Source organism: Podarcis bocagei (assembly GCF_964188305.1).
Source record: "Podarcis bocagei genome assembly, chromosome: 2".
NCBI lineage: Eukaryota > Metazoa > Chordata > Lepidosauria > Squamata > Lacertidae > Podarcis > Podarcis bocagei.
The window spans coordinates 12,300,973-12,328,139 of record NC_138126.1 but is presented as its reverse complement, the minus strand read 5'-3'; the positions used below and the strand labels follow the sequence as shown (position 1 = coordinate 12,328,139).

Genomic DNA, 27,167 nt, shown 5'->3' with positions numbered 1-27,167 from the left:
CGGAACAACACTCCCAATTCACCCCTGTTCCTTGCTTCCTCCTGAGGGACTGGAAATGGCTGAAGGTCATTGAACATCTCGCTTAGCAGCAGGCCTGGGATGTTCCCTTGAGCAGGGTGAACGTAATGATGAGCTAAGGATTACAGCACACCTGAGCATGTGCAGAGTGCATGTGCTGCATCACTGAGCAACTTCCCAGCCCCGTTTAATTTGTCTCAACCATTTCTGTACAGCTGGATTTCCACTGTCTCTAAGCAGTGTGCAAAGTATTCCATACAATGAAAAAGAGTGGAAAATATAAAATAAGCCTGATGGATGATGATGATGTCTTCAGTAGGCTCAACAGGGAGAAGGGTCTGTCTGAACGCAACCTGGAAGGGAGTTCCATAAAATTGGGCCCACAATGGAGTGCTTTATATCCCACCTTTATGCCAAGGAGCTCCAGGTTCTCCCCTTCCTCTTACAATCCCCAGAACAACCACCCTGTGAGGTGGGCTAGGCGGAGAGCCCGTGACTGGCTCAAGGTCACCAGTGAACTTCATGCCCCAGAGGGGATTTGAACCCTGGCCTCCCAGGTCCTGGTCCCACACTCTAACCACTACACTACACTGTCTCTCAGCAAAATCGGGAGTGGGCGTCCATCTTTAAATGGTGTTCTCTGGGACAGCAGAACCTAAGTGGGGAATGTTTGGCTCAACTCTACCAGACACAGATGTTGTTGAGCAAGATCTCCTCGCAAAAAAAGAGAATGTTTTAAAGCTACTTTTTTAGGAAATTTGCCAAAAAAAACCCCACAACACTGCTGATTCGAGCCGCCATATGTCCTGATTTTTCTGGACATTTTAACCGATTTTTGAAAATTCTGCCAGGACGCTATTTTCAAGAGACAAATCCTGGGAAATTTCGTATGTATGACAGCCCAATGATATAGGCGTGCTCACAGCGGAGGGGGAAAGATGGGTTTGAGATCCACCCCTTGTTTAGATAGGTACAAGGACACCGTGGAAAATGAGTGCCAGAAATGTTCATTTAAGTCGGGGGTTGCTGACTGATGTGGCAGCCTGAGGGTGCTAGTATACCCACTAGGACATCATATGGTGCCTGCAAAAGAAGACCTTCCACTGGAGCCAGAACCTCATCACACATCGGAGAATCCACACGGGAGAGAAGCCCTACAAGTGCTTGGACTGCGGCAGCACCTTCAACCGGAGCCAGAGCCTGATCACGCACCAGAAGACGCACGCGGGAGAGAAGCTGTACATCTGCTTGGACTGCGGGAAGACCTTCAACCGGAGCCAGAGCCTCACTGCTCATCAGAGACTCCACACGGGGGAGAAACTCTACATGCTCCGGATGAAAGGAGAGCTCGCAGGGGAAATGCAGTGTGGATTCGCACACTGCAGACTTAGTAGGGTTGCCATATTCCAAATAGCAAAAAATCCAGACACAGATGTTGAGCAAGATCTCCCCGCAAAAAAAGAGAATGTTTTTTAGGAAATTTCCTCACCCCCTGAAAAAAAAAATTTTTTTTTGTTTATCATCTAACCTGATGAAGTGTTCTGTAGGCCTTGAAAGCTGGGAAGCTGCTTTCTGACATTTTATTTTCTCTAATAAAGGCATTGGTGTAATATGAGCTTTGTAGAGCATACCAAAAATCCTTTAAAATGTGTTACATAAATATTAAGCATTGTTAAGCACGCCTCATTTCCTCATAAAGGGTGGGATTAGGGGTTGCACAATAGTTTACACCCCAGTCCTGTATATGACTACTCAGAAGTCGTCTTCTTTGGTGATCCCTCATAGCCAAGTAACATTGTCTTCCAAAACAGAGTTTTAGCAGTGAGTCCATAAGTGAATGGAGACCAATTCTGGATCCACACATCCTTCCACAGTGGGGACAAAGGTCCCTGGGTGGGGGTTGATTGTGGTGAGGGTTTGCCAACTGTGCCTTCCTCTTAGCACGTTTCTCCCTTTCGTCCTGAGTTTGAGTGTCTTCAAAGCCCATGACACTTTTGGTAAAGGCTGTTCTTCAGTTGGAGCGCTCGCAGGCCAGGGTTTCCCAGTTGTCGGTGTTCATACTACATTTTTTTAGCAGTAAGCCCCAATTCAATAGGGTTTACTCCTACATGAGTGAGTAAAGGATTTCAGGCCTAGTTTCCGTTGGGAGAAGAGCAAAGGAGACGGGTTTGCTCCTATTTATTTAGCAGTATATTGGACAACTGCTGATCCTGCTTTGGATTCTGAAATTTTAGCTAGGTAACATCTCTATCCAAATTAAATCAGAATGGGCTGCTTTCTGCACATGTCCCTCTCTGTCTTCCATCCTACAAGCAAGAGGCATATAGGATGGGAGACACCTGGCTTAGTACATGTGAAAAGGATCTAGGGGTCTTGGTGGAACACAAGCTGAACATGAGTCAACAGTGTGATGCAGCAGCTAAAAACCTAACACTATTCTAGGCTGCATCAACAGGAGGATAGTGTCCAGATCAAGGGAAGTCATAGTCACACTCTATTCTGCCTTAGTCAGACCACATTTGGAATACTGTGTCCAGTTCTGGACACCACAATTTATGAAGGACGTTGACAAGCTGGAACGTGTGCAGAGGAGGGCAACCAAGATGATCACGGGTCTGGACACCCAGCCTTATGAGGAGTGTTTGAAGGAGCTGGGTATGTTTAGCGAGGAACAGAGGAGACTGATGGGAGATATGACAGCCATCTTCAAATACTTGAAGTGCTGTCACATGGAAGATGGAACAAGCTTTATTCCCGCTCTGGAGGATAGAAGAAGAAGAGCTTGGATTTGATATCCCGCCTTTCACTCCTTCAGGAGCCTCAAAGCGGCTAATATTCTCCTTTCCCTTCCTCCCCAACAAACTCTGTGAGGTGAGTGGGGCTGAGAGACTTCAGAGAAGTGTGACTGGCCCAAGGTCACCCAGCAGCTGCATGTGGAGGAGCAGAGACGCGAACCCAGTTCCCCAGATTACGAGACTACCGCTCTTAACCATTACACCACACTGGCTCTCACACTGGGTAGGACACAAAACAATGGCTTTAAGTTACATAAAAGGAGATTCTGACGAAACATCAGGAAGAACCTTTCTGACAGCAGGAGCCCTTCAACAGCGCAACAGGCTGCCTTGGGAGGTTTTGCACTCACCTTCCTTGGAAGTTTGTAATCAGAGGTTGGATGGCCATCTGTCATGGATGCTTTAGTTGAGATCCCTACATTGCAGCGGGTTGGACTAGATGACCCTTGGGGTCCCTTCCAATTTTACAGTTCTAAGATTTTATGAAATGTCCTTAAAACATAATGCAATTTAGTCCCATATGATTAAGCAATTGTAAATAAATGAGTGTCCACTCCCACCCTGAGAATAATGCACTCAGATAAACTGGTATGTGCAGATTTTTGGGTAAGATACAGTGGTGCCTCGCAAGACGAAATTAATTCGTTCCGCAAGTTTTTTCTTCTTGCGAGTTTTTCGTCTTGCAACGCACGGTTTCCCATAGGAATGCATTGAAAATCAATTAATGCGTTCTTATGGAAACCGCTTGCCAGGCTGGCAGTGCGGAGAAGGGCTTTTCTCCCCACCGCAAGCCTTCAGGACAGGTACGGGAACAGAGGGGAAGGGGCGCAGCGCTTCTCCTCTGTTCCCGGGGCTTGCGGTGGGAGGAGGGTTTTTCCTCCCCACCGCCAACATTCAGAACAGCATTCTGAATGTTGGCGGTGGGAAGGAAAACCCTCCTCCCACCGCAAGTCTTCAGGACAGCCTTCTGAAGGCTGGCGATGGGGCGGAAAGACCTCCTCCTGCCGCCAGCCTTCGGAGCAGCCTTCCAAAGGCTGGCGGTGGGGCGGAAAGACCTCCTCCCGCCGCCAGCCTTCGGAAGGATGGCGGCGGGAGGAGGTCTCTCCGCCCCACCGCCAGCCTTCGGAGGAGGTCAGCGGACAGTGGGGAAGACGCGCTGCGCTTCCCCGCTGTCCCAGAGATTTCCCTATGGGCTTTCGTCTTCCGAAGGAAGCCCATAGGGAAATTCGTTTTGTGAAGCGCCTCCAAAACGGAAAACCCTTTCGTCTAGCGGGTTTTCCGTCTTGCGAGGCGTTCGTCTTGCGGGGTACCACTGTACTTTGGTCATAGCAACAGGCTACATCCATCTAAACCCTACTTAGGGCAGACCCTTTGAAATTAATGTTGGGATTTTTAATTCATTTCAGTGAGTCCACTCTGAATAGGACTAGCATCTGAGGCAACTGTGTGTGTGTGTGGGGGGGAGATATGTAGGTTTACATAGCAGGAGGGCTGAGAGCAAATGTAAAAAAGGATGGGACAACTGCACACTCCTGTTATGCAGAGGGTTGGACTAGATCAGACATGTCCAAAGTCTGTTTCAGGGGCCTAATCCGGCCTGCCGGTCGGTTTAATCCAGCCCCTGTGGCAGTTTATTAACCCCCCCCAAAAAACCCTCAACAACTTCAATCCTAAAAAAAGGTCAACAGCTTTTCAGCCCTTTGGGCGACCCTCACGACCCTTCACTTCATCAAATCTGGCCCTCTTTGAAAAAGACCCCTGGACTAGATGATCCTCAACTCTACAATACTATATTTCTAGGGCAGGCATGGCCAAGATGTCGTGATCGATTTGGAGATCCTGGGGCTGATATTGATCACAGGCTTGTCCTCCTTCTGAAGCTGACTTGCATTCTGGGGTTAGAGCTCTGGTGGCAGCGTGAGGGGGACGTGGTGGAGGGGGGGAAGGCAGGAAACAAAAAGGAACACCACCACCACCCCCGAAAAAACAGTGAGAACGGCAAAGAAGAAAACACATGGGGGAAAGCCCCCTTAGCACATAATGAGTTTGAGGGAAAGGCTTTAAAGCAACAGCAGGGGAAAGACGGAGAAGCCCAGTGAAGGCTGCCTTGCCCCGTGAGAAGCACAGCTTTGAGCAGGGCCACACACACACACACACACACACACACACACACGGGTAGGGAGAGCAGCTGGCATTTTGTCACCCCTCTCAGTGATGACACCCGGGGCGGGTTTGCCCACCCCCTGCTCTGGTCCCCATGATGGAGGCAGGGAGGCAGGGGCACATTCGCTCCACATTGCAGATTCTCATAGCACTAGAATTCGTGGCCCTCCAAGAAGCTGAGTGTTGGGAGATCCAGGACAGATAAAAGCAGATAATTGAACTATGGAACTTACTGCCACTGGAGGTAGAGATGGCGACTAATGCAGGAATCTTTTGCCCAACATGTCGCTCAAGCTGGTGACCCTTGGATTAAGAGTCCAGCACTATCCAGAGGACACCCCATTTGATGCCCCCGATATACAGTACAGCTTCTAAATAAGGAACGTCAATGCATCAACCTTAAACACATTTATAACAGGGCAGAAGCCCCGCTCAATGCAATGGGGTTTATTTCTGACAAAGTGTAAAGAATGTGAGGCTGTATTTGCAGACAATATTTGAAGCTGACGCCTTGTTCAATTTCTTTTACATTTTCTTCCCGTCTGAGGTCTCCAGAGCGAGCAGCTATCCTGCGTGACGTGGGTCAAGGGGTTCATTTTTAGTCCTCTATCAATCCAATGATGCATGCATTTTCACAGCTGCATAAGGTCTTGTGGGGAGAGGAAGGATTCCTAGAATTACGGAGTTGCGAGGGATCCTGAGGGTCATCTATTCCCACCCCCTGCAGTGCAGGAAACATTTGCCCAACGTGGGGCTCAGACCCACAACCCTGGGATCAAGAGTATCATCCTCTGCCAAATCAGACATTTGAAAAGGAAAAGAAGATTGAAGGTGAGAAAATTTATTAGGACTTCTAAAAGTGTGACTGTCTCTCTAAGAAGTGAGCTCCAGAGGGAATTCTGGGAAATGTAAAGAAAACGCAAAGCAAGAACAACTCATTTTTGTTTTGTTATTTCTGCTGATTTTGACTGGAATGAATCCTCTCAAAGGGCCCTTTGGAAAACTGCCCAACCTGCTCTTGGCGGGTAAATGGTTTTTATGTCAGTCACTCAGGTCTGGAGAGAAACTCCTGCTGGGCCTGAGAGGCAGATTTAGTCTCCTCAGGAGATAATGAGGTGGGTTTTATATCCCCCCAGATGAAAGAAAGGGAGGAGGGTCTCTCCAGAGAACGAGGCTCCTGAGAACGTGTAGAGTTTGGCTCCTGAGTCAGCGTCAGAAAAAGACACACGTCCCCCTTCATAGTCCAGAGTCACCCGGATCCTCCTGGGCTTCTTTCTCAGGGACAGAGGAGAGTCATCAGGGGAGGTGCAGGCAAAGTACTCTCCCCACTTCCCCACAGCCCAGATCCCTGTCTCAGGGCTTAAGGGGAAGCAGCCCTTTCTCTCCACAGACTTCCTGGTGACCCCCAGAGCCCAATCTTCCCCACATCCCATAGTGACTTCCCAGAAATGTCTGCCTGCTGTGAATCCCTCACGTCCCAACACACAAGGCTGGTCACTGAATCTCTCAGGATTATCAGGCAGGGCTTGAGGTTTGTCTCCCCTTCTCACACTTTTCTGATCCTCGGACAGGATGAGGCAGGGATGGGCTGTGTCTGGATCCAGAGTGACATTTGCTGTTGGGGAGAAGATGAGGGAAAGAGAAGATTAGGCAGAGTCAGCTGAGAGACAGAAACGGACATCCTGATAATAATAATAATAACCCGGAAAAACCCAGATTCCCTTTCAGATGAATGGGATTTCTTTGGATCACATGCAAGACTGAGACTCCTTGCAGACTTTCATCAGAATAAATATCTTCCTTGTTTGATTTTAAATCAGTTCCCTTCACTTTCTTATATCTGATGTGTATGGTGCCTGCCCTCCTCTCAACCCAGGCATTTTCTAAGAGGAAAAACCACCCATTAAACCTTTTACTCATCTCTTCTGTGTTATCTAAGGGGAAAGAGAGGAGAATTGGAGGAGGCAGGAGAGAGAGAAGCTGCTTTCCTCTGACCATCTCTGTGGGAATTGCCCTTTGGGGACCTCTGGGTTGGGCTGGAGGAGGAGGGCCCCAATAATAATAATAATAATAATAATAATAATAATAATAATCACATTTGCCTACTGCCCTCCATCCATAGGTCTCAGGGTGGTTCACAGCATAAAAATACAACATAAAAACACATATAGGCCTCCCCTCGCGGGGAGTCACGTTCTGGGCCCTCGTGCCCACAAGTGGAAATCGTGTTAAGTGGAGAGCCTGTTTATTCCTTGCCTTCCTCCCTGCCATCTTGGAAGTTTAGGCCTTGCCACCAGGAAGAGGAGGCAGGTGGCAGGGCAATTTTACAAAGCACTGCTTATTCCATGCTTCTCTTTTGGATTTAATATAAACCATAAGACGAGTTCCCTGAGGGAAGGGGGAATAACTCAAAAGTTAGGGGCTAAGACAGTTGTGATAGGCAAGTGTAGGGTTATTTTGAAGAGCACAAAAGAGGACACATTTGCCAACTTCTCCTTTTAACCATGGATCACTGACAACTCTCATTTGAAATACTCTATGTAGGCTTTCGAAGCTGTTATGTATTGCTAGTAGCAATCTTCTAAATTTTCAACAACAAAATAACAATACGTAATACATATTGCTCCCTTGCTTGCCACATGACAGTATTTGGGCTCATGTTCACATCTTTGTGCACAGAACAATTTATTAACCTGTTGAACATGCACATATGGACTCTCCTTAAGGGCAGGGGGATGTTAACTCTCGCCCTCCCGGACTCCTTTGTCAAGATCTTCTAGCTGAGCCAGCGTCCTTTTAGTTCAGCCACAAGAGAAGGGTTTTATGCAGGATGTCGCTAGCTGCAGATGCTGCTCTGTTGGGATTCTCTGCTCTAGGCTAGCTTAGCTGGGTGCCTTAGATCTGAGTCTAATGCTCTGTGCTTTTCCCCACAATCAAACAGTATATAAATTTTATGAAATAAAGCAAAATCTATAAAATTGAGGGGGAAACCAGGATAATAGTCTGTCTGGAAAAATAAATTCTGTGACCTGCGTGAAACACTTGAGAAGATAGAAAGAATGACAAAAGACAGCACAGTTAGTTCTGAAAATGAAAATCTTAAAGTGTGGAATTATTTGCCAAAAAATTTTAAATCAATGAAAGTACTTGGGATTGCTTTCCTTACTTTGGTTGGATCATCTTATGCTTGTGAGCAGCTGTTTTCAGCTTTGAATTACATAAAATCTGACACCAGAAACAGACTAACAGATGACTTGAGTGCTGCATGTGTTGCTCTCAAACTTACAAAGTATGAGCCAAGGTTCGACAAATTATCAACATGCATACAGCAGCAAAGATCACATTAATTGTTCAAAAGCATGCCAAATACAAACTTTTACCTTTCAATAAACTGTTCTTTGTATCACTGAAAGCTCTGTTATTGTGTTTTTCTTTTAATACCAAAGGTGTTAATGTATGAGTTGTTTTTTCTAAACTAAAACCTCAGTATTCAGGTTAAATTGCCGTGTTGGCACTTAGCGATAAATAAGTGGGTCGTGTGTTGCAGTTTGGGCACTCGGTCTCTGAAGGTTTGGCACCACTGGTCTGTAGGCAGGAATGGAACTCAGACTGGTGTGCAGGTTCTTCGCAGGGTCAAGCTCTACCCCCAGTCCAAGCCTTTGAACCCAAACACCACTAGAGGACTGTTTCCCAGAGTGACACCATTGAAGGGTGTCCCAAAGTCTGCAGAGCAGACGGTTCAACAGCCATGAAATATCAGTCCCCATCCCTCCTGTCAAATTGTAACTCTCCTGGAAATTTACCTTTCTGAATCTGTTCACTGAATAGCAGAGGATCTGAGGAAGCAGAAAGATATAAAGTGTAAGGGCAACACTCTTCCACCTGAAAAAAATCTCCGTACGAAAGTAACACTTCATAACGTGGCATCCTTAAATTCTACTATAATTATTAAATAGTGGAAAAATAATTAAAAACAAGAATATCATAGGAAGAATCTATGAAAATAACTAAAGCTTTTAAACACAGGCAATCATAAAGCAAGCTTACAAATAGCAGAATAAAAACATTCACAATATATCCTGCTGGTCTCTGAACTTTGTCCCTGAAATTTGGTTCTACAGTGGTGCCTCGCAAGACGAAATTAATTCGTTCCGCAAGTTTTTTCTTCTTGCGAGTTTTTCGTCTTGCGAAGCACGGTTTCCCATAGGAATGCATTGAAAATCAATTAATGCGTTCCTATGGAAACCGCTTGCCAGGCTGGCGGTGCGGAGAAGGGCTTTTCTCCCCACCGCAAGCCTTCAGGACAGGTACGGGAACAGAGGGGAAGGGGCGCAGCGCTTCTCCTCTGTTCCCGGGGCTTGCGGTGGGAGGAGGGTTTTTCCTCCCCACCGCCAACATTCAGAACAGCATTCTGAATGTTGGCGGTGGGAAGGAAAACCCTCCTCCCACCGCAAGTCTTCAGGACAGCCTTCTGAAGGCTGGCGATGGGGCGGAAAGACCTCCTCCTGCCGCCAGCCTTCGGAGCCCTAGATATGGCAGCTGCAGGGGGACGTCTGAGGAGGAGGCGGCTCAGGCCTTGGCTCCACGGCTGAGAAAGAAGCCTGAGCAGGAGGCAGAGGGGGAACGGGGGGCTTCTTAATGCCCTCTGACTCCATTCAGAGCAGGAGAACCTCCAAAAGGACAAACTCAGATTGTGCAGACAGGGAACCACAAGGAAAAGGAGGTTTCGTATAACTGTAAACCGATGCACATGGGAGGAAAAAATCCTGACTTTGCTCTGCACTCTGGTTCAGGCTTTCTTTACAGGATCCAGCGTCACAATATACATGGGCCATTCTGGGGGACAGGAAATGAAGGCTGGAGCACCAAGAAGGAAGGTATCCTGGGGTTACTCAATTCCATGCAATAAGAGCCTGGCATGTTCAGTTCTGAAGAAGTAACAGAATTCCCGGTGTGAAATCCTGGCAGCCATTTTTCATTACCTTTCCATTGTTTCATTGTATTCTCCACAAGGTGATTTAGATCACAGGATTCCAAGATCCTGTTCCTCAGCTCTGGAGGGAAAGCCAGTGGCTTCTCTGGACTCTCTCTTTCCTCATACCTGGTGAAAAGAAAAACAATGAATGGCCCCATTGTGGCCCCGTCTCCCTAATTATTGCAGGTGATTTCAATAAGATGAACAAAGTGGAAGTTTATGTGCAGATCCACTTACCTCTGCAAGGTCCTTCTCACATCCTAGAGGGAAAAAGAGAAGGGAATTCACTGCACACCACAGGCCACACTAGGAAGACCCCCTCAGACCCTGGCCCTCGGATGTCAGTCTGCCTGGCACATGCCAAGGTTTTGGGCAGGGATGGCGGAATCAGCCAGTTTTGGTTTCTCACAGCTTTTATTTTCCCAATCTGAAATTATGAATTTTTCCAAAATTTCTAGTCTCCATTCAGGTGAGTTCAGCATCCCAGGTCTCTTAGGTATTCCTGTCCATAACAAACCTGACTAGAGGCTCCATCATCTCAGCCCCTGCACTCCTTGCATACATGAAAGGGGCAGCCTTTTCCTGGAGCCTTGGGCTGTTCCTGCCACCATCTTACCTGCAGGAGTTCACTCGCTGGCTGCTGACTCTTCTCCTCCATCTCCTGGATGATCCTCTCAAGAGAGGAGAGTTTCCTGGAGAGTCTGGCCAGCTGCTCATCCCTTCTCCCTGCAATCTCCTTCTCCACCTTTTCCACATGAGTCAGCAGACGTTTTTCTTGTTCTTCCAGGAACTGGCGCAGTTCTCTGAACTTCTCCACAGTCTTCAGCCTCTCCGTTTCTGTTAATTTCTGCAAGAAAAGAGGAGGTCTGAGTGTGGAAGGTGCTCAGCCTTCAAAACATCAGGAGGAGAATTTTGAGAATTCCACAGGGAGGACACTTCTGATTTTTCATAGACATGAAACCTCCAGTGGCTAAAGATGTAAACCTTTATTTTGAAGGGAGGCCCTCTTCATTGCTGTTTCTATTTACTTCTATTTTGCAGAGGGCTACAGCCTAAAGGAAGGAGCTTTTTTCCTAGCCATGGATGTTCCCTGCATGTTTTGGGGCATGGCATAACCAGAGTTCTAAATTGTTCAGAGAACATCTAGGGACATAAAACACCCCTCAGTTTAGGCTGGTGCCATTTAGGTGTAGGAAGGCAAGAGAAACAGAGGAGAACAAAGTGCAGAGTTCATCCCCATAGCTCAAAATAGCCTGAGTTTCCTAAATATGAACAAGAACGCACATTTAGAAAGACAACTCTTTAGTAATATTTATGGTAAATCAGGATTTGAATTGAACCACTTCCACCCTCTCAGCTCGCAAGTCCTCAGGCTTCTCCTTCACTGCTATTCATATAATAAACAACAATGGAAAATAAACTCAATTTAGCTGCATTGAAACGTGATGGAGACTGAAATATGGAGACTGAAACAGAGCAATCTTTTGAAATTCACACCTCTGAATCTTTCAAGGTTGACTCAGCCAGGTAACATTCACAAAAATGTATTTATGAAGGTAAAGTACGTATCAAAATATTTATACAAGAAGGTAGCCACCTTAGCATTTTTTTCATTTTCATAATAATAAACAAACAAACAAACAAACAAACAAACTGATATGGGAAAAGAGAAATGGGGAGAAGCTGAAATGGGCAGATTTCCCCATCCCTCCTCAGTCCTGACTCGACTCTTCAAGTGCTTGTTCCCTCACTAGTAACAAGAGAGACACTTACCAGGAGGTCTTTGCATTCCTTGTCCAGGGCTGCTTGATGGGCCAGAATTTCCTCTCTCTCTTTCCTCAGAATCTCCAGGCGGCGACAGATCTCTCCCTAAAGAGAAAAGGGAAAACTCAGGTTTGATAGAAGAGAAGATTTAATATTATACAGGCTTCATGGCTCCAGTGGCCTTGCTATAACAGCGAAGTAGTTTACTAGAGGAAATAAAAGTACAACCTTTTTGGGTGCATGACTCCCTCGTCCAACTACCTTCTTTCTGTGGTGTCCCTGTGGGGATCAGGATCCCAGTTGGGTCCCCCCTTGCTTGCAGCCCCTCACCCTTTCTCGAACACCCTCCCTTGTGGAGGGCTCTCTCAGCCTCCTCTCCCCTCTCCTTAGGAGTCCTCCTCTGGGTCTCTGAGCTGCCCCAAAGAGAGATGCCTCCTCACGCTGCCCCACAGGGACTTGTCTGTCCCTTCCCAACAGCAAGGGCCCCTCGCCAGTTTCCTTGCTTCCTCCGAGGCCGCCTCAGCTCCTGGCAGCCAACACCCCCTGGCCAGCCCCAGAGGAACCATTCGCCAGCGGAGCTTGTAGCCAGGGCTGCTGCAAGAAAGAGCTGGAGGGGCAGAGGCCAGTGTTGCCAGCAGCACCCCTGAGCATCATTCAAGGCCCCCCAGGTGCCACAGCACACGGGTTGAGAAGCAGGGCAGAACTGGGATGGGAAAGTTTTCTAGTGCAACTACAGTGGTACCTCAGGTTGCAAACACTTCAGGTTACAAACTCCGTTAACCCGGAAGTAGTACCTTGGGTGGAGAACTTTACCTCAGGATGAGAACGGAAATCACGTGCCAGCAGGTTAAGAACAGTTTCAGGAACAAATTAAGTTCTTAACCCAAGGTACCACTGTAAGTAGTCTGGAGAAGAGCAGAGGCAGCCATGTTTGCTCCTTTGAACTTCTTTGAGGAAAGTTCTAGCCTGACTTCTCATCTTGAGGTCCCAGGGAGAAGTGGGAAGAGGAGGAGGAGGAGGAAGGGCTAAGGCAGGATCCAGAATGAGGATTTTATTTTTTTATATACAGTATAATAGCACAGGTCCCATTCTGAGTTGTCATGGAAAAGTCATCTTCCCCCCTTGTCTTTGCAGATGCTACTCTGGAATCACTGAGTACTTTACTATTTGGGATGGGAGGAGATCCTCAACACACACCCCTCCCCCGCCTGAAACCTCATTGCACAGGCCCCTCAGCACCCCTAGAATGAGCGTGCTCCCCACCAGTAGGAGCTTCCACCCCATCACTCCTAAATCTGCTTCCAACAGTTACTTCGGGGGAGGATCCTGCACCAGCTGGTCAATTCCTGGCCACCGCCCCCCCCCCAGCTGATCCCTTGCTGCTCTCTGCTTTGCAGGGCATTGAGGAGGGATCCTGCTAGCCAAAGGAAACATGCACTTGGTTGTGTATGTGCAATTTCCATTTGCAGTGTTCTTCATATGTACAAAGCAACCTGCTGAGGGATGTGGATGAGGTTAACCCTTTCTCTTCCTCCCACGGTCCCAGTTCAAATCTTTCAAGCTGCTGTGAGTATTTCAAGGGAAGATCCCTTTGTCCCCCTGGCAGAGAGAAAGACTTCAACTCCCTCCTCCCAGCCATCCCAGGAGTCCTCAGGCTTCCTCTTGGCTGCTTTTTACATAATAAACTGTTAGAGGCGGTTTTTCTTCTGGTGGCAGAGACAGAACCACGAGACCGGAGTAAAACACTCAAACAAAGGTTTTATTACAGCTATACAAAAACACAAAGCATGTGGGTGTTCTCTCTCTGCAGGCAAATTCAAACTGTAACTTCTCCTTTTATACTCATCACCTCCTTTTATACCTCTTCAGCCTAGAAAACCACAGCCAGAACTCACAGAAAAAGTTCTTAAAATTACAATCATCTTTTCTGTTTCTTTGCAGAATGACTCCTAAAATAAACAACCACCAATTCATGTCATGCCTGCTTTAGAGAATTAAGAAGATAACCTCCCAAGAAGAATCCACAGCTACTTCTCCCCTCAAGATCCAGGGATCTCCTACCTTGTATTCCTCCAAAGCCTCCTTCAGAGGAATCACCTCGTGGTGTTTGTGCTCCTTGGATCTGTCACACACCAGGCAGATGGGGGCTTCATCCTCCTTGCAAAAGAGTTTCAGGGGCTCCTGGTGCTCCTCGCAGACTCCTCCTTTCCCTCCTTCCTCCTTTCCCTCTTGAAGGCTGAGATTCTGGGCTATTTCTACGAAGTTTGCCAGTTGCCTGTTGGGGATGAGGCTCCTTCTCTGGACTCTTTCTCTGCACTGTGGGCAGGAAGCCTCTGCCTCCGATTCCCCCCAGCACTGGATCAGGCAGAATCGGCAGAAGTTGTGCCCACACTCTGGGATGGTCACTGGATCCTTAAAATATTCCAGGCAGATGGAGCAAGTGGCTTCATCGTGGAGACGCTGGATGTGACCCCCTGCAGCAGCCATGGCTCCCTCAGGCAAAAGTCCCGAGTTAAGTTTCGTTTTCTCTGTTTTCAGGCACTGGGAGTTTCCCTTCCTGGAAATGACTCAGAAACTCAGTAACCACGTGATCTTTTTCTTTTCTTTTTTTAATGTCCCCAGGTCTTTGCATTTGCTGAATGTTTTCTCAAGTAGCAGCTAATGCTCCTTGATTGCTTCCCATGCTTTCGATTACACACAAACACAGACGTACCTAGTAAGTTGTGGTATTCCTAACATTTTAATTCGCAGGCTTCCTTGGCCTTTTTGAATTGGAGAACATCTGCTGCCGCCCTAAATGGATGGGAGTTCTGATTTAGCAAGCGGGACTTGATTCCGTGAAGAAAACTCCTTAATTGCACATTTATTTAAAACCATAACAAGTGGACCCTTGTAGTGAAAAGCCATTTATCCAGCCTGTTGGAGCAATAATGTCTCCAGAAACAGGAACAATATTGCAGAGAAGAGGGGCAGCCACTCTCAAGGACCTGCTCAGAGTCACTGTGCGAAAGGGCTTCTGAGATCTTGGGGATGTGCAGAAGAGAGACACAGACTGCAGGGATCTCGTGGTGTATAAGGTATAAGCCACTCTCTCAAATCACCTGGTCTTGGGGGATATGGGACCTTGAACCTGGCCCAGGAGCTGACTAGCAGCCTGTGGGAATCTCGCTAGCAGGGTGATCAGCACTGGCGGTCGTTTGTCCCCACAAGCATGTTGACTTTCTGCGCTGTCTTTTGCACAAGCCATTCCGCTAGGGAAACTAGGATGTGGCTGAGGGACTTTGGCTTAGGACAGCGTTGACTTCCTCCCTGTGTTTCAGATGCCGTCTCAGGGGACAGCCACCAGGCCCCTTGAGGCAGGTGGGGCTTCATCAGCCAACTCCCAGAGACAAAGCTACATGGACTGAAATGAGACGGGGACAGGCTTTAATTTTTAAATGTTTATTGGGTAAAACTCCTGCAGGAAAGGGAGGCATTGGGAGGAGGTCTTCCAGAGGATTTTGGCGGGTTCTTCAGGGTGAGGGAATGTCCTAACTGGAGATCAGACACCCAGAACACCTCCCTCTGTGCGTTGTTTCTGTCAACTTGGCACTTGAAAGGGATGGACATCCTGTTTTCCTGGGACTCTGAAGAGCCTTCCTTGTGTGGCGGAACGTTCTCCCCCTCTCCTCTCCCCAAATCTGTTCTGGGGTTTCCCCCTGACCTTCCCTAGCTGATCTGGGTGGGCAGGAAGGGGACGAAGGGGACAAAGTCTCATTGTGCTCAGGGAAGTCTTAAGCATATGCCGGGATGCAAAAATCTGCCCAGCGCCCCCCCACCGCTTGCCCAGAGTTGTTGACTTTTTTTTAGGTCCACTCAGGAAACCCAAACAGAAGAGCCTGCCGCGGTGCTCCAACAGGCGGCCTCTTCTTCCCTGGACTCCGACTCTCGGACCCCGGACTCTCGGCCAGGCGCCTATGATTAAGACGGCCCTGATTGTGCTAGTCCTTGCTTCCTCCTGAGGGACTTGAAATGGCAGAAGCTGGACTCACTGAGGTAAGTGGACATCTCGCTTAAGGGCAGGCTGAGGTGTTCCCTTGAGCAGGGCGAATGTAATGACGTGCTAAGGATCAGAGTGCACCTGAGCACGTGCAGAGCGCATATGCCCCATCACTGAGCAACTTCCCAGCCCTGTTTAATTTCTCTCAACCATTTCTATACAGCTTGACTGCCATTGTCTCTAAGCAGTGCACAAAGTATTCCATACAATGAAAAAGAGTGGAAAATATAAAATAAGCCTGCTAGGATGATGATGATGATGTCTTCAGTAGGCTCAACAGGGAGAAGGGTCTGTCTGACCGCAACCTGGAAGGGAGTTCCATAAAATTGGGCCCACAATGGAGTGCTTTATATCCCACCTTTATGCCAAGGAGCTCCAGGTTCTCCCCTTCCTCTTATAACCCCAGAACAACCACCCTGTGAGGTGGGCTAGGCAGAGCCCGTGACTGGCTCAAGGTCACCAGTGAGCTTCATGCCCGAGTGGGGATTTGAACCCTGGCCTCCCGGGTCCTGGTCCCACACTCTAACCACTACACTACACTGTCTGTCAGCAGCTGCATAGGGATGGGACTGGGGGCTGTGATTTTGCAAGGCTTGGCATTGCAATATCAGGAGTGGGAGCGTGTGTGGGGTCTTGGGCGTCCATCTTTAAATGGCGTTCTCTGGGACAGCAGAACCTGAGTGGGGGATATTTGGCTCAACTCTACCAGACACAGATGTTGTTGAGCAAGATGTCCCTGCAAAAAAAGAGAATGTTTTAAAGCTATTTTTTAAGGAAATTTGCCCAAAAAACCACAACACTGTTGATTTGAGCTGCCATATGTCGAGATTTTTCCAGACATTTTAACCGATTTTTGAAAATTCTGCCCAGACACTATTTTCAACAGACATGAAATTCTGCCCGCATGCTATTTTCAACGTGATGCTCCAGCTGGTGACCCTTAGATTAAGAGTCCAGCACTATCCAGAGGACACCCCATTTGATGCCCCCGATATACAGTACAGAATCCAGCTTGTAAATAAGGAACGTCAACGCATCAACCCTAAACACATTTATAACAGGGCAGAAGCCCCACTCAAGGCAATGGGGTTTGTTTCTGACAAAGTGTAAAGAAGGTGAGGCTCTATTTGCAGAGGATATTTGAAGCTGACGCCTTGTTCAATTTCTTTTACATTTTCTTCCCGTCTGAGGTCTCCAGAGCGAGCAGCTATCCTGCTTGACGTGGGTGAAGCAGTTCATTTTTAGTCCTTTATTAATCCAATAATGTATGCATTTTCACAGCTCTATAAGGTCTTGTGGGGAGAGGAAGGTTTCCTAGAATTACAGAGTTGAGGGTCCTCTGGTCCCACCCCCTGCAGTGCAGGAAACGTTTGGCCAATTTGGGGTTCAAACTCACAACCCTCATGCTCTGCCAAATCAGACATCTCAAACGGAAAACAAGATTGAAGGTGAGAAAATTTATTAGGACTCCTAAAAGTATGTCTGTCTCTCTAAGAAGTAAGCTGCAGAGGGATTTCTGGGAAAAGGAAAGAAAATGCAAAGCAAGAGCAACCCATTTTTGTTTTGTTATTTCTGCTGATTTTGAGTGGAATGAATCCTCTCAAAGGGCCCTTGGGAAACTGCCCAACGTGCTCTTGGCGGGTAAATGGTTTTTATGTCAGTCACTCTGGTCTGGAGAGAAACTCCCAACTGGGCCTGAGAGGCAGATTTAGTCTCCTCAGGAGATCCTGAGGTGGGTTTTATATCCCCCCAGATCAAAGACAGGGAGGAGGGTCTCTCCAGAGAACGAGGCTCCTGAGAACGTGTAGAGTTCGGCTCCTGACTCAGCGTCAGAAAAAGACAAACGTCCCCCTTCATAGTCCAGAGTCACCCGGATCCTCCTGGGCTCCTCCCTCAGGGACAGAAGAGAGAGATCAGGGGATGTCCACGCAAAGTAGTGGTGTCCCAACTTCCCCACAGCCCAGATCCCTCTCTCAGGGCTTAAGGAGAAGCTGCCCTTTCTCTCCACAGACTTCATGGCAACCCCCAGAGCCCAATATTCCCCACTTCTTGCAGTGACTTCCCAGAAATGTCTGCCTGCTGTGAATCCCTCACGTCCCAACACACAAGGCATGTGACTGAATCTCTCAGGATTATCAGGCAGGGCTTGAGGTTTGTCTCCCCATCTCACGCTTTTCCCATCCTTGGACAGGATGAGTTCAGGATAGGCTGTGTCTGGATCCAGAGTGACATTTGCTGTTGGGGAGAAGATGAGGGAAAGAGAAGATTAGGCAGAGTCAGCCGAGAGACAGAAACGGACATCCTGATAATGATAATAATAATAATAATAATAACCCCGAAAAACCCAGATTCCATTTCAGATGAATGGGATTTCTTTGGATCACATGCAAGAGTGAGACTTCTCGCAGACTTTCAACAGAATAAATATCTTCCTTGTTTGATTTTAAATCAGTTCCCTTCACTTTCTTATATCCGATGTGTATTGTTCCTGCCCTCCTCTCAACCCAGGCATTTTCTAAGAGGAAAAACCACCCAGGAAACCTTTTACTCATCTCTTCTGTGTTATCTAAGGGGAAAGAAAGAAGAATTGGAGGCGGCAGGAGAGGAGAGAAGCTGCTTTCCTCTGACAATCTCTGTGGGAATTGGCCTTTGGGGACCTCTGGGTTGGGCTGGAGGAGAAGGATCCCCCATTATAATCATCATCATCATCATCATCATATTTGCCTACTGCCCTTCATCCATAGGTCAGGGTGGTTCACAGCATAAAACTACAACATAAAAACACATATAGGCCTCCCCTCGCGGGGAGTCACGTTCTGGGCCCTCGTGCCCACAAGTGAAAATCATGTTAAGTGGAGAGCCAGTTTATTCCTTGCCTTCCTCCCTGCCATCTTGGAAGTTTAGGCCTTGCCACCAGGAAGAGGAGGCAGGTGGCAGGGCAATTTTACAAAGCACTGCTTATTCCATGCTTCTCTTTTGGATTTAATATAAACCATAATACGAGTTCCCTGAGGGAAGGGGGAATAACTCAAAAGTTAGGGGCTAAGACAGTCGTGATAGGCAAGTGTAGGGTTATTTTGAAGAGCACAAAAGAGGACACATTTGCCAACTTCTCCTTTTAACCATGGATCACTGACAACTCTCATTTGAAATACTCTATGTAGGCTTTCGAAGCTGTGATGTATTGCTAGTAGCAATCTTCTTAATTTTCAACAACAAAATAACAATAATACATATTGCTCCCTTGCTTGCCACATGACAGTATTTGGGCTCATGTTTACATCTTTGTGCACAGAACAATTTATTAAACTGTTAAACATGCACATATGGACTCTCCTTAAGGGCAGGGGGATGTTAACTCTTGCCCTCCCGGACTCCTTTGTCAAGATCTTCTAGCTGAGCCAGCGTCCTTGTAGTTCAGCCACAAGAGAAGGGTTTTATGCAGGATGTCGCTAGCTGCAGATGCTGCTCTGTTGGGATTCTCTGCTGCAGATTAGTTTAGCCAGGTGCCTTAGATCTGAGTCTAATGCTCTGTACTTTTCCCCACAATCAAACAGTATATAAATTTTATGAAATAAAGCAAAATCTATAAAATTGAGGGGGAAACCAGGATAATAGTCTGTCTGGAAAAATAAATTCTGTGACCTGCGTGAAACACTTGAGAAGATAGAAAGCATGACAAAAGACAGCACAGTTAGTTCTGAAAATGAAATCCTTAAAGTGTGGAATTATTTGCCAAATAATTTTAAATCAATGAAAGTACTTGGGATTGCTTTCCTTACTTTGGTTGGATCATCTTATGCTTGTGAGCAGCTGTTTTCAGCTTTGAATTACATAAAATCTGACACCAGAAACAGACTAACAGATGACTTGAGTGCTGCATGTGTTGCTCTCAAACTTACAAAATAGGAGCCAAGGTTAGACAAATTATCAACATGCATACAACAGCGAAAATCACATTAATTGTTCAAAAGCATGCCAAATACAAACTTTTACCTTTCAATAAACTGTTCTTTGTATCACTGAAAGCTCTGTTATTGTGTTTTTCTTTTAAGATCAAAGCTGTTAATGTATGAGTTGTTTTAGCGATAAATAAGTGGGTTTTGGGTTTGGGCACTCGGTCCCTAAAAGGTTTGCCACCACTGGTCTATAGGCAGAAATGGAACTCAGACTAGTGTGCAGGTTCTTCGCAGGGCCAAGCTCTGCTCCCAGGCCAAGCCTACACCCTCCCTCCCAGTTCATTCATGGGACAGACAAGGAACCCAAACACCACAAGAGGACTGTTTCCCAGAGTGACGCCATTGAAGGGGGTCCCAAAGTCTGCAGAGCAGACGGTTCAACACCCATGAAATATCAGTCCCCATCCCTCCTGTGAAATTGTTCCTCTCCTGGAAATTTACCTTTCTGAATCTGTTCACTGAATAGCAGAGCATCTGAGGAAGCAAAAATATATAAAGTATAAGGGCAACACTTTTCCACCAGAAATAAATCTCTGTACAAAAGTAACACTTCGTAATGTAGCATCCTTAAATTCTAGTATTATTATTAAATAGTAGAAAAATAATTAAAAACAAGAAAATCATAGGAAGAATCTATGAAAATAACTAAAGCTTTAAAACACAGCAATCATAAAACAAGCTTACAAATAGCAGAATAAAAACATTCAGCATGAATCCTGCTGGTCTCTGAACTTTGTCCCTGAATTGGGCTCTACATTGGAGGACTGGAGGAGAGGCAGAGCAATAGGAATCCCGTAAAAGGAGGCAGAGGGGAGATGGAGGCAGCCTTAACATCTTCCCAAGTAAAGTGGTGGGGGAAACTACTAAAAACAACATTGTGAAACGTAAGGAGAAGCAAAGTTTGATGAGGAAGGATTGGCAGAGCTCTCAGGCAAAAGGAAGCCCTTCCTCACAAACCTTCTACAAATCTTTAAGGTTGTTCACAAGCATAATTGTTCCCTTTGGGGCTCATGTGCTCTTGCTTCCTCTCTCAATGGGGGAACTCTCAGGAGATCTTGAAGGCTGAAGCCCTAGATATGGCAGCTGCAGGGGGACGTCTGAGGAGGAGGCGGCTCAGGCCTTGGCTCCACGGCTGAGAAAGAAGCCTGAGCAGGAGGCAGAGGGGGTGCGGGGGGCTTCTTAATGCCCTTTGACCCCATTCAGAGCAGGAGAACCTCCAAAAGGACAACCCCAGATTGTGCAGACAGGGAACCACAAGGAAAAGGAGGTTTCGTATAACTGTAAACAGAAGCACACAGGAGGAAAAAATCCTGACTTTGCTCTACACTCTGGTTCAGGCTTTCTTTCCCAGCGTCACAATATACATGGGCCATTCTGGGGGACAGGAAATGAAGGCTGGAGCAACAAGAAGGAAGGTATCCTGGGGTTACTCAATTCCATGCACTAAGAGCCTGGCATGTTCAGTTCTGAAGAAGTAACAGAATTCCCAGTGTGAAATCCTGGCAGCCAGTTTTCAGTACCTTTCCATTGTTTCATTGTATCCTCCACAAGGTGATTTAGATCACAGGATTCCAAGATCTTGTTCCTCAGCTCTGGAGGGAAAGGCAGTGGCTTCTCTGGACTCTCTCTTTTCTCATACCTGGTGAAAAGGAAAACAATGAATGGCCCCATTGTGGCCCCTTCTCCCTAATTATTGCAGGAGATTTCAATAACATGAACAAAGTGGAAGTTTATTTCCCACCAGGTTTATTTCTACCACAGATGAGACCTCAGTCCAAAACCCCTGAAGACGGCTGTCAGTGGCTTCGTAAGGATGCTAGACAGCACAAGGGACAGGATGTAACCCCAAGCCACACCACCGGAGGACTCCCATGGCATCAAACTATGCTGCTCCATAACAACTTTCTGGGGAGGTGCCAGGACTTAAGAACCAAACCCCTGAGGTGGAATGCCTGCAATCCCTCCCTCCCTGAGCTTCTCCAGAGGATGTGAGTGATGTCCAAAGCTGCCAAGTGGTCAAGGAGAACAATCTCCACCCTCCCTTCACCCCCTCTCTCACCCAGGAAGGGCACAACCCCATGCTCAATTGGACTCTCCCTCCAGAGGCACAAACAACCTGACTTTCACCCCCCACTCCGGACCACCTTCAGCCTCTCACGCTGGAAACGCTCCCAAGAAAAATAACCCACCCATTCTAGACCAACAGACCTTCCCTCCCTTAGTGCCTCAAAGGAGCTGAGTTACCAGAGTTGAGGGGCTTCTAGTTGGACATTGAAATATATCCTAAGCTCTTCCCAAGCATCTTTGGCACTTTCTCTTCTAGATGTTTGAAATTACCAAAAAGTCCATGAACAGAAAGTGCAAGAGAAAGAAAAGAGCCCCCATCCCTTTGTGAAGTGATGTGGGGAGGGAGGGAGGAGGCAATTGACCTTGAACCTTGGAGGGAGAATTGGGGGGCTACAAGTTCAGAAGAGGGGGCTCTACTTTCACCTGAGAGATGCTGCAGGGAGTGAGTCCTCCAGTCTCCCCCCTGCAGCCCCTGGAGGGCCATGTCTGAGGTTCTTGCATCTCAGCTTCAAAGAGTGATGCTAATGGAAATGAGCCAGATCCACTTACCTCTGCAAGGTTCTTCTCACATCCTAGAGGGGAAAAGAGAAGGGAATTCACTGCACACCACAGGCCACACTAGGAAGACCCCCTCAGACCCTGGCCCTCGGATGTCAGTCTGCCTGGCACATGCCAAGGTTTTGGGGAGGGATGGCGGAATCAGCCAGTTTTCATTTCTTACAGCTTTTGTTTTTCCAATCTGAAATTATGATTTTTTCCAGTATCAAGTTCTTCACATTTCCACATCAGTTTGCAATTATTCTTTTTAATCCTTATGAACATCCAGCAGCAGTTAAGGGAATCACACATTTATGGATTCAGTGGAAGATTGCACTCCATGTCTTGTTTTAGATTATAATTTATTAACTTTAATCCAGTTTGCATTGTGCAATTCAGACGTAAGTAAGCCTACAGGATAATCCTACCAGGGCACTGTCTTCAATAGAAGTCCCCAAATTTCAAATGCTATTTTCCACCTGGAAATTTAAAAAGCACCTGCAGCATAAAATGCCTCCCAAGGGGTAATAAAATAGGTCAGTGTTTCTTTGGGCTCACCCACACGTCTGCTTTTCCTGTGCCTAGAGAACACGGGTCCAAGTGGTTTTGTCTTTGCCCTGCCTCTTGCCCTCAGGAAAAACCTGCTCCTTGGTGCAATATCAAAGCAAACGTCAATGCAGAGAAAACCTGGCTGAGGTTTGCTCTAATTCAGCAGTAAACAGTGGGTTTTCCTGGAGGAAAGGGGTGGGACAAGCAGCAGTCTGGATGAGTCCCTCTGTCCTGCTCTTTGGTCACTGTGACTGAGCACCATTTTGGGCCGATCTGTATCCATGGGGAAGGGGATCAACCCAGAAGTTGTGGAGGAAACGGGAAGAGAAGCTTGGTCAAGAGACTGGCTCATGTCGGAAGGAGGCCTGAACGCATCCCAGACAAAGCCCCCCACAGCTGAGAGGCATTCGGGGACAAAGCATCAGCAAAGAGCAGAAGATCAGCTCCCGTTCCATCAAGAACACAGACGAATCTCTACTCTGCATTCAGGTGAGTTAAGCATCCCAGGTCCCTTGGGTCTTCCTGTCCATAACAAACCTGACTAGAGGCTCCATCAACTCAGCCCCTGCACTCCTTGCATACATGAAAGGGGAACATGAAGGATTGGAGGCAGCCTTTTCTTGGATCCTCTGGTTGTTCCTGCCACCATCTTACCTGCAGGAGTTCACTCGCTGGCTGCTGACTCTTCTCCTCCATCTCCTGGATGATCCTCTCAAGAGAGGAGAGTTTCCTGGAGAGTCTGGCCTGCTGCTCATCCCTTCTCCCTGCAATCTCCTTCTCCACCTCTTCCACATGAGTCAGCAGACGTTTTTCTTGTTCTTCCAGGAACTGGCGCAGTTCTCTGAACTTCTCCACAGTCTTCAGCCTCTCTGTTTCTGTTAATTTCTGCAAGAAAAGAGGAGGTCAGAGTGTGGAAGGAGCTCAGCCTTCAAAACATCAGGAGGAGAATTGTGAGAATTCCACAGGGAGGACACTTCTGATTTTTCATAGACATGAAACCTCCAGTTACTAAAGAAGTAAACCTTTATTTTGAGGGGAGGCCCTCTCCATTGCTGTTTCTGTTGACTTCTATTTTGCAGAGGGCTACAGCCTAAAGCAAGGAGAATTTTCCTAGCTATTTTGACTCAGCCAGGTAATGTTCACAAAAATGTATTTATGAGGGTAAAGTACGTATCAAAATATTTATACAAGAAGGTAGCCACCTTAGCATTTTATTCATTTTCATAATAATAATAATAATAATAATAATAATAATAATAATAATAATAATAAGCAAACAAACAAACTGATATGGAAAAGGAGAATGGGGGGAAGTTGAAATGGGCAGATTTCCCGATCCTTCAACAGTCCTGACTCAATTCTTCAAGTGCTTGTTCCCTCCCTAGTAATAAGAGAGACACTTACAAGGAGGTCTTTGCTTTCCTTGTCCAGGGCTGCTTGATAGGCCAGAATTTCCCCTCTCTCTTTCCTCAGAATCTTCAGGCGGCGACAGATCTCTCCCTGAAAAGAAAAAGGAAAAACTCATGTTTGATAGAGACGCACAGAGAGATCAATATTACACTGGCTTCTTGGGCTCGGTGGCCTTGCTATAACAGCGAAGTAGTTTACTAGAGGAAATAAAAGCACAACCTTTTTGGGTCCATGGCTCCCTGGACCAACTATCTTCTTTCTGCGGTGTCCCTGTGGGGCTCAGGATCCCAGTTGGGTCCCCCCCTTGCTTGCAGCCCCTCACCCTTTCTCTAACACCCTCCCTTGTGGAGGGCTCTCTCAGCCTCCTCTCCCCTCTCCTCAGGAGTCCTCCTCTGGGTCTCTGAGCTGCCCCAAAAGAGAGGTGCCTCCTCACGCTGCCCCACAGGGACTTGTCTGTCCCTTCCCAACAGCAAGGGCCCCTCGCCAGTTTCCTTGCTTCCTCCGAGGCCGCCTCAGCTCCTGGCAGCCCACACCCCCTGGCCAGCCCCAGAGACACCATTCGCCAGCGGAGCTTGTAGCCAGGGCTGCTGCAACAAAGCGCTGCGCAAGCCTTTGGGAGGCAGCTATGGCATCCGAGGAGGGAGGGAAGGAAAGAGGGACAGAGGCCAGTGTTGCTAGCAGCATCCCTGAGCATCATTCAGGGCACTCCAGGTGCCACAGCACACGGGTTGAGAAGCACAGCAGAACTGGGACGGGAAAGTTTTCTAGTCTGGAGAAGAGCAAAGGCAGCCATGTTTGCTCCTTTGAACTTCTCTGAGGAACGTTCTAGCCTGACTCCCCATCTTGAGGTCCCAGGGAGAAGTGGGAAGAGGAGGAGGAGGAGGAAGAGGAGGAGGAAGGGCTAAGGCAGGATCCAGAATGAGAATTTTATTTTTTATATACAGTATAATAGCACAGGTCAAATTCTGAGTTGTCATGGCAAAGTCATCTTTCCTCCTAGTCTTTGCAGATGCCACTCTGAACCACAGAGTCCTTTTCCATTTGGGATGGGAGGAGATCCTCAGCCCCCCCCCGAAACCTCATTGCACAGGCCCCACAGCACCCCCAGAATAAGCCTGCTCCCCACCAGTAGGAGCTTCCACCCCCCACTCCTAAATCTGCTTCCAACAGTTACTTGGGGGGAGGATCCTGCACCATCTGGTCAATTCCTGGCCACCGCCGCCCCCCCAGCTGATCCCTTGCTGCTCTCTGCTTTGCAGGGCATTGAGGAGGGATCCTGCTAGCCAAAAGAGACTTGTAATTAGTTGTGTACACGCAATTTACATTTGCAGTGTTCTTCATATGTACAAAGCAACCTGCTGGGGGATGTGGATGAGGTTAACCCTTTCTCTCCCTCCCACGGTCCCAGTTCAAATCTTTCAAGCTGCTGTGAGTATTTCAAGGGAAGATCCCTTTGTCCCCCTGGCAGAGAGAAAGACTTCAACTCCCTCCTCCCAGGAGTCCTCAGGCTTCCCCTTGGCTGCTTTTTACATAATAAACTGTAAGAGGCGGTTTTTCTTCTGGTGGCAGAGACAGAACCACGAGACCAGTGGAAAACACTCAAGCAAAGGTTTTATTACAGCTATACAAAAACAACAAACACAAAGCATGTGGGTGTTATCTCTCTGCAGGCAAATTCAAACTGCAACTTCTCCTTTTGTACTCATCACCAGCTCTACCTCTTCAGCCTAGAAAACCACAGCCAGAACTCGCAGAAAAAATTCTTAAAGTTACAATCATCTTTTCTGTTTCTTTGCAGAATGATTCCTAAAATAAACAACCACCAATTCATGCCATGCCTACTTTGGACCCGAGAATTAAAAAGAAAATTTCCCAAGAAGAATCCACAGCTATTTCTCCCCTCAAGATCCAGGGATCTCCTACCTTGTATTCCTCAAAAGCCTCCTTCAGAGGAATCACCTTGTGATTTTCATGTTCCTTTGATTTGTCACACACCAGGCAGATGGGGGCTTCATGGACTTTGCAGAAGAACTTCAGGGGCTGCTGGTGATCCTCGCAGACTCCTCCTTTCCCTCCTTCCTCCTTTCCCTCTTGAAGGCTGAGATTCTTGGCTATTTCTACGAAGTTTGCCAGTTGCCGGTTGGGGATGAGGCTCCTTCTCTGGACTGTTTTTCTGCACTGAGGGCAGGAAGCCTCTGCCTCCGATTCCCCCCAGCACTGGATCAAGCAGGATCGGCAGAAATTGTGCCCACACTCTGGGATGATCACTGGATCCTTGAAGTAATCCAGGCAGATGGAGCAAGTGGCTTCATCGTGGAGACGCTGGGTGTGACCCCCTGCAGCAGCCATGGCTCCCTCCCGCCAAAAGCCGAGTTAAGTTTCGTTTTCTCTGTTTTCAGGCACTGGGAGTTTCCCTTCCTGGAAATGACTCAGAAACTCAGTAACCACGTGGTCTTTTTCTTTTCTTTTTTAATGTCCCCAGGTCTTTGCATTTGCTGAATGTTTTCTCAAGTAGCAGCGAATGCTCCTTGATTGCTTCCCATGCTTTTGTTTACACACAAACACAGACGTACCTAGTAAGTTGTGGTATTCCTAACTTTTTAATTCGCAGGCTTCCTTGGCATTTTTGAATTGGAGAACATCTGCTGCCGCCCTAAATGGATGGGAGTTCTGATTTAGCAAGCGGGACTTGATTCCGTGAAGAAAACTCCTTAATTGCACATTGTAGTGAAAAGCCATTTATCCAGCCTGTTGGAGCAATAATGTCTCCAGAAACAGGAACAATATTCCAGAGAAGGGGGCAGCCACTCTCAAGGCCCTGCTCAGAGTCACTGCGAAAGGGCTTGCGAGATCTTGGGGATGTGCAGAAGAGACACTCCCACAGATCTCGT

The 27,167-nt window shown here is 47.4% G+C and overlaps 2 protein-coding genes and 1 pseudogene across 4 annotated transcripts in view; all 3 read right to left on the bottom strand.

The window, feature by feature from the left end:
• Positions 1-14,756, bottom strand: part of LOC308579770 (uncharacterized protein) — a 41,121-nt gene extending 26,365 nt beyond the window's left edge. The window contains 6 exon segments of the mRNA XM_081180704.1: positions 1,200-1,306; positions 10,189-10,211; positions 10,514-10,798; positions 11,725-11,820; positions 13,777-14,229; positions 14,231-14,756. Coding sequence (XP_081036830.1) covers positions 1,200-1,306; positions 10,189-10,211; positions 10,514-10,798; positions 11,725-11,820; positions 13,777-14,229; positions 14,231-14,347 — 1,081 coding nt within the window. The 5' untranslated portion in view covers positions 14,348-14,756.
• On the bottom strand, positions 5,802-10,157 carry LOC308581128 (butyrophilin subfamily 1 member A1-like). Of its 2 annotated transcripts, XM_081183621.1 has the most exons (3): positions 9,959-10,157; positions 8,780-8,812; positions 5,802-6,591 (listed from the first exon to the last, which is right to left on the bottom strand). In XM_081183621.1, the coding sequence occupies exons 1-3, from the start codon at positions 10,107-10,109 to the stop codon at positions 6,077-6,079; spliced, it is 699 nt and encodes a 232-aa protein (XP_081039747.1). In that variant the 5' UTR covers positions 10,110-10,157; the 3' UTR covers positions 5,802-6,076. The 2 variants fall into 2 exon arrangements, with proteins under 2 accessions (XP_081039747.1, XP_081039748.1); XM_081183622.1 differs by lacking the exon at positions 8,780-8,812.
• A 2,440-nt stretch (positions 14,757-17,196) lies between the features above and the next one.
• Positions 17,197-26,994, bottom strand: LOC308581220 (zinc finger protein RFP-like; annotated as a pseudogene). Its single transcript, XR_014013473.1, has 7 exons — positions 26,200-26,994; positions 24,271-24,366; positions 23,521-23,751; positions 22,330-22,352; positions 21,234-21,352; positions 20,155-20,187; positions 17,197-17,989 (listed from the first exon to the last, which is right to left on the bottom strand). The product of XR_014013473.1 is annotated as a zinc finger protein RFP-like (transcript).
• Positions 26,995-27,167: the final 173 nt, after the last annotated feature.

Coding starts and splice junctions, on each gene's coding strand:
- LOC308581128 (XM_081183621.1), bottom strand. CDS start 10,109: ATGGGGCCATTCATTGTTTTTCTTTTCACCAGGTATGAGGAAAGAGAG. Junction 8,813..9,958: donor TACAATGAAACAATGGAAAG/GTAATGAAAAAT, acceptor CTGCTTCCTCAG/ATCCTCTGCTATTCAGTGAA. Junction 6,592..8,779: donor CAGTGAACAGATTCAGAAAG/GTAAATTTCCAG, acceptor TCTCCCCAACAG/CAAATGTCACTCTGGATCCA.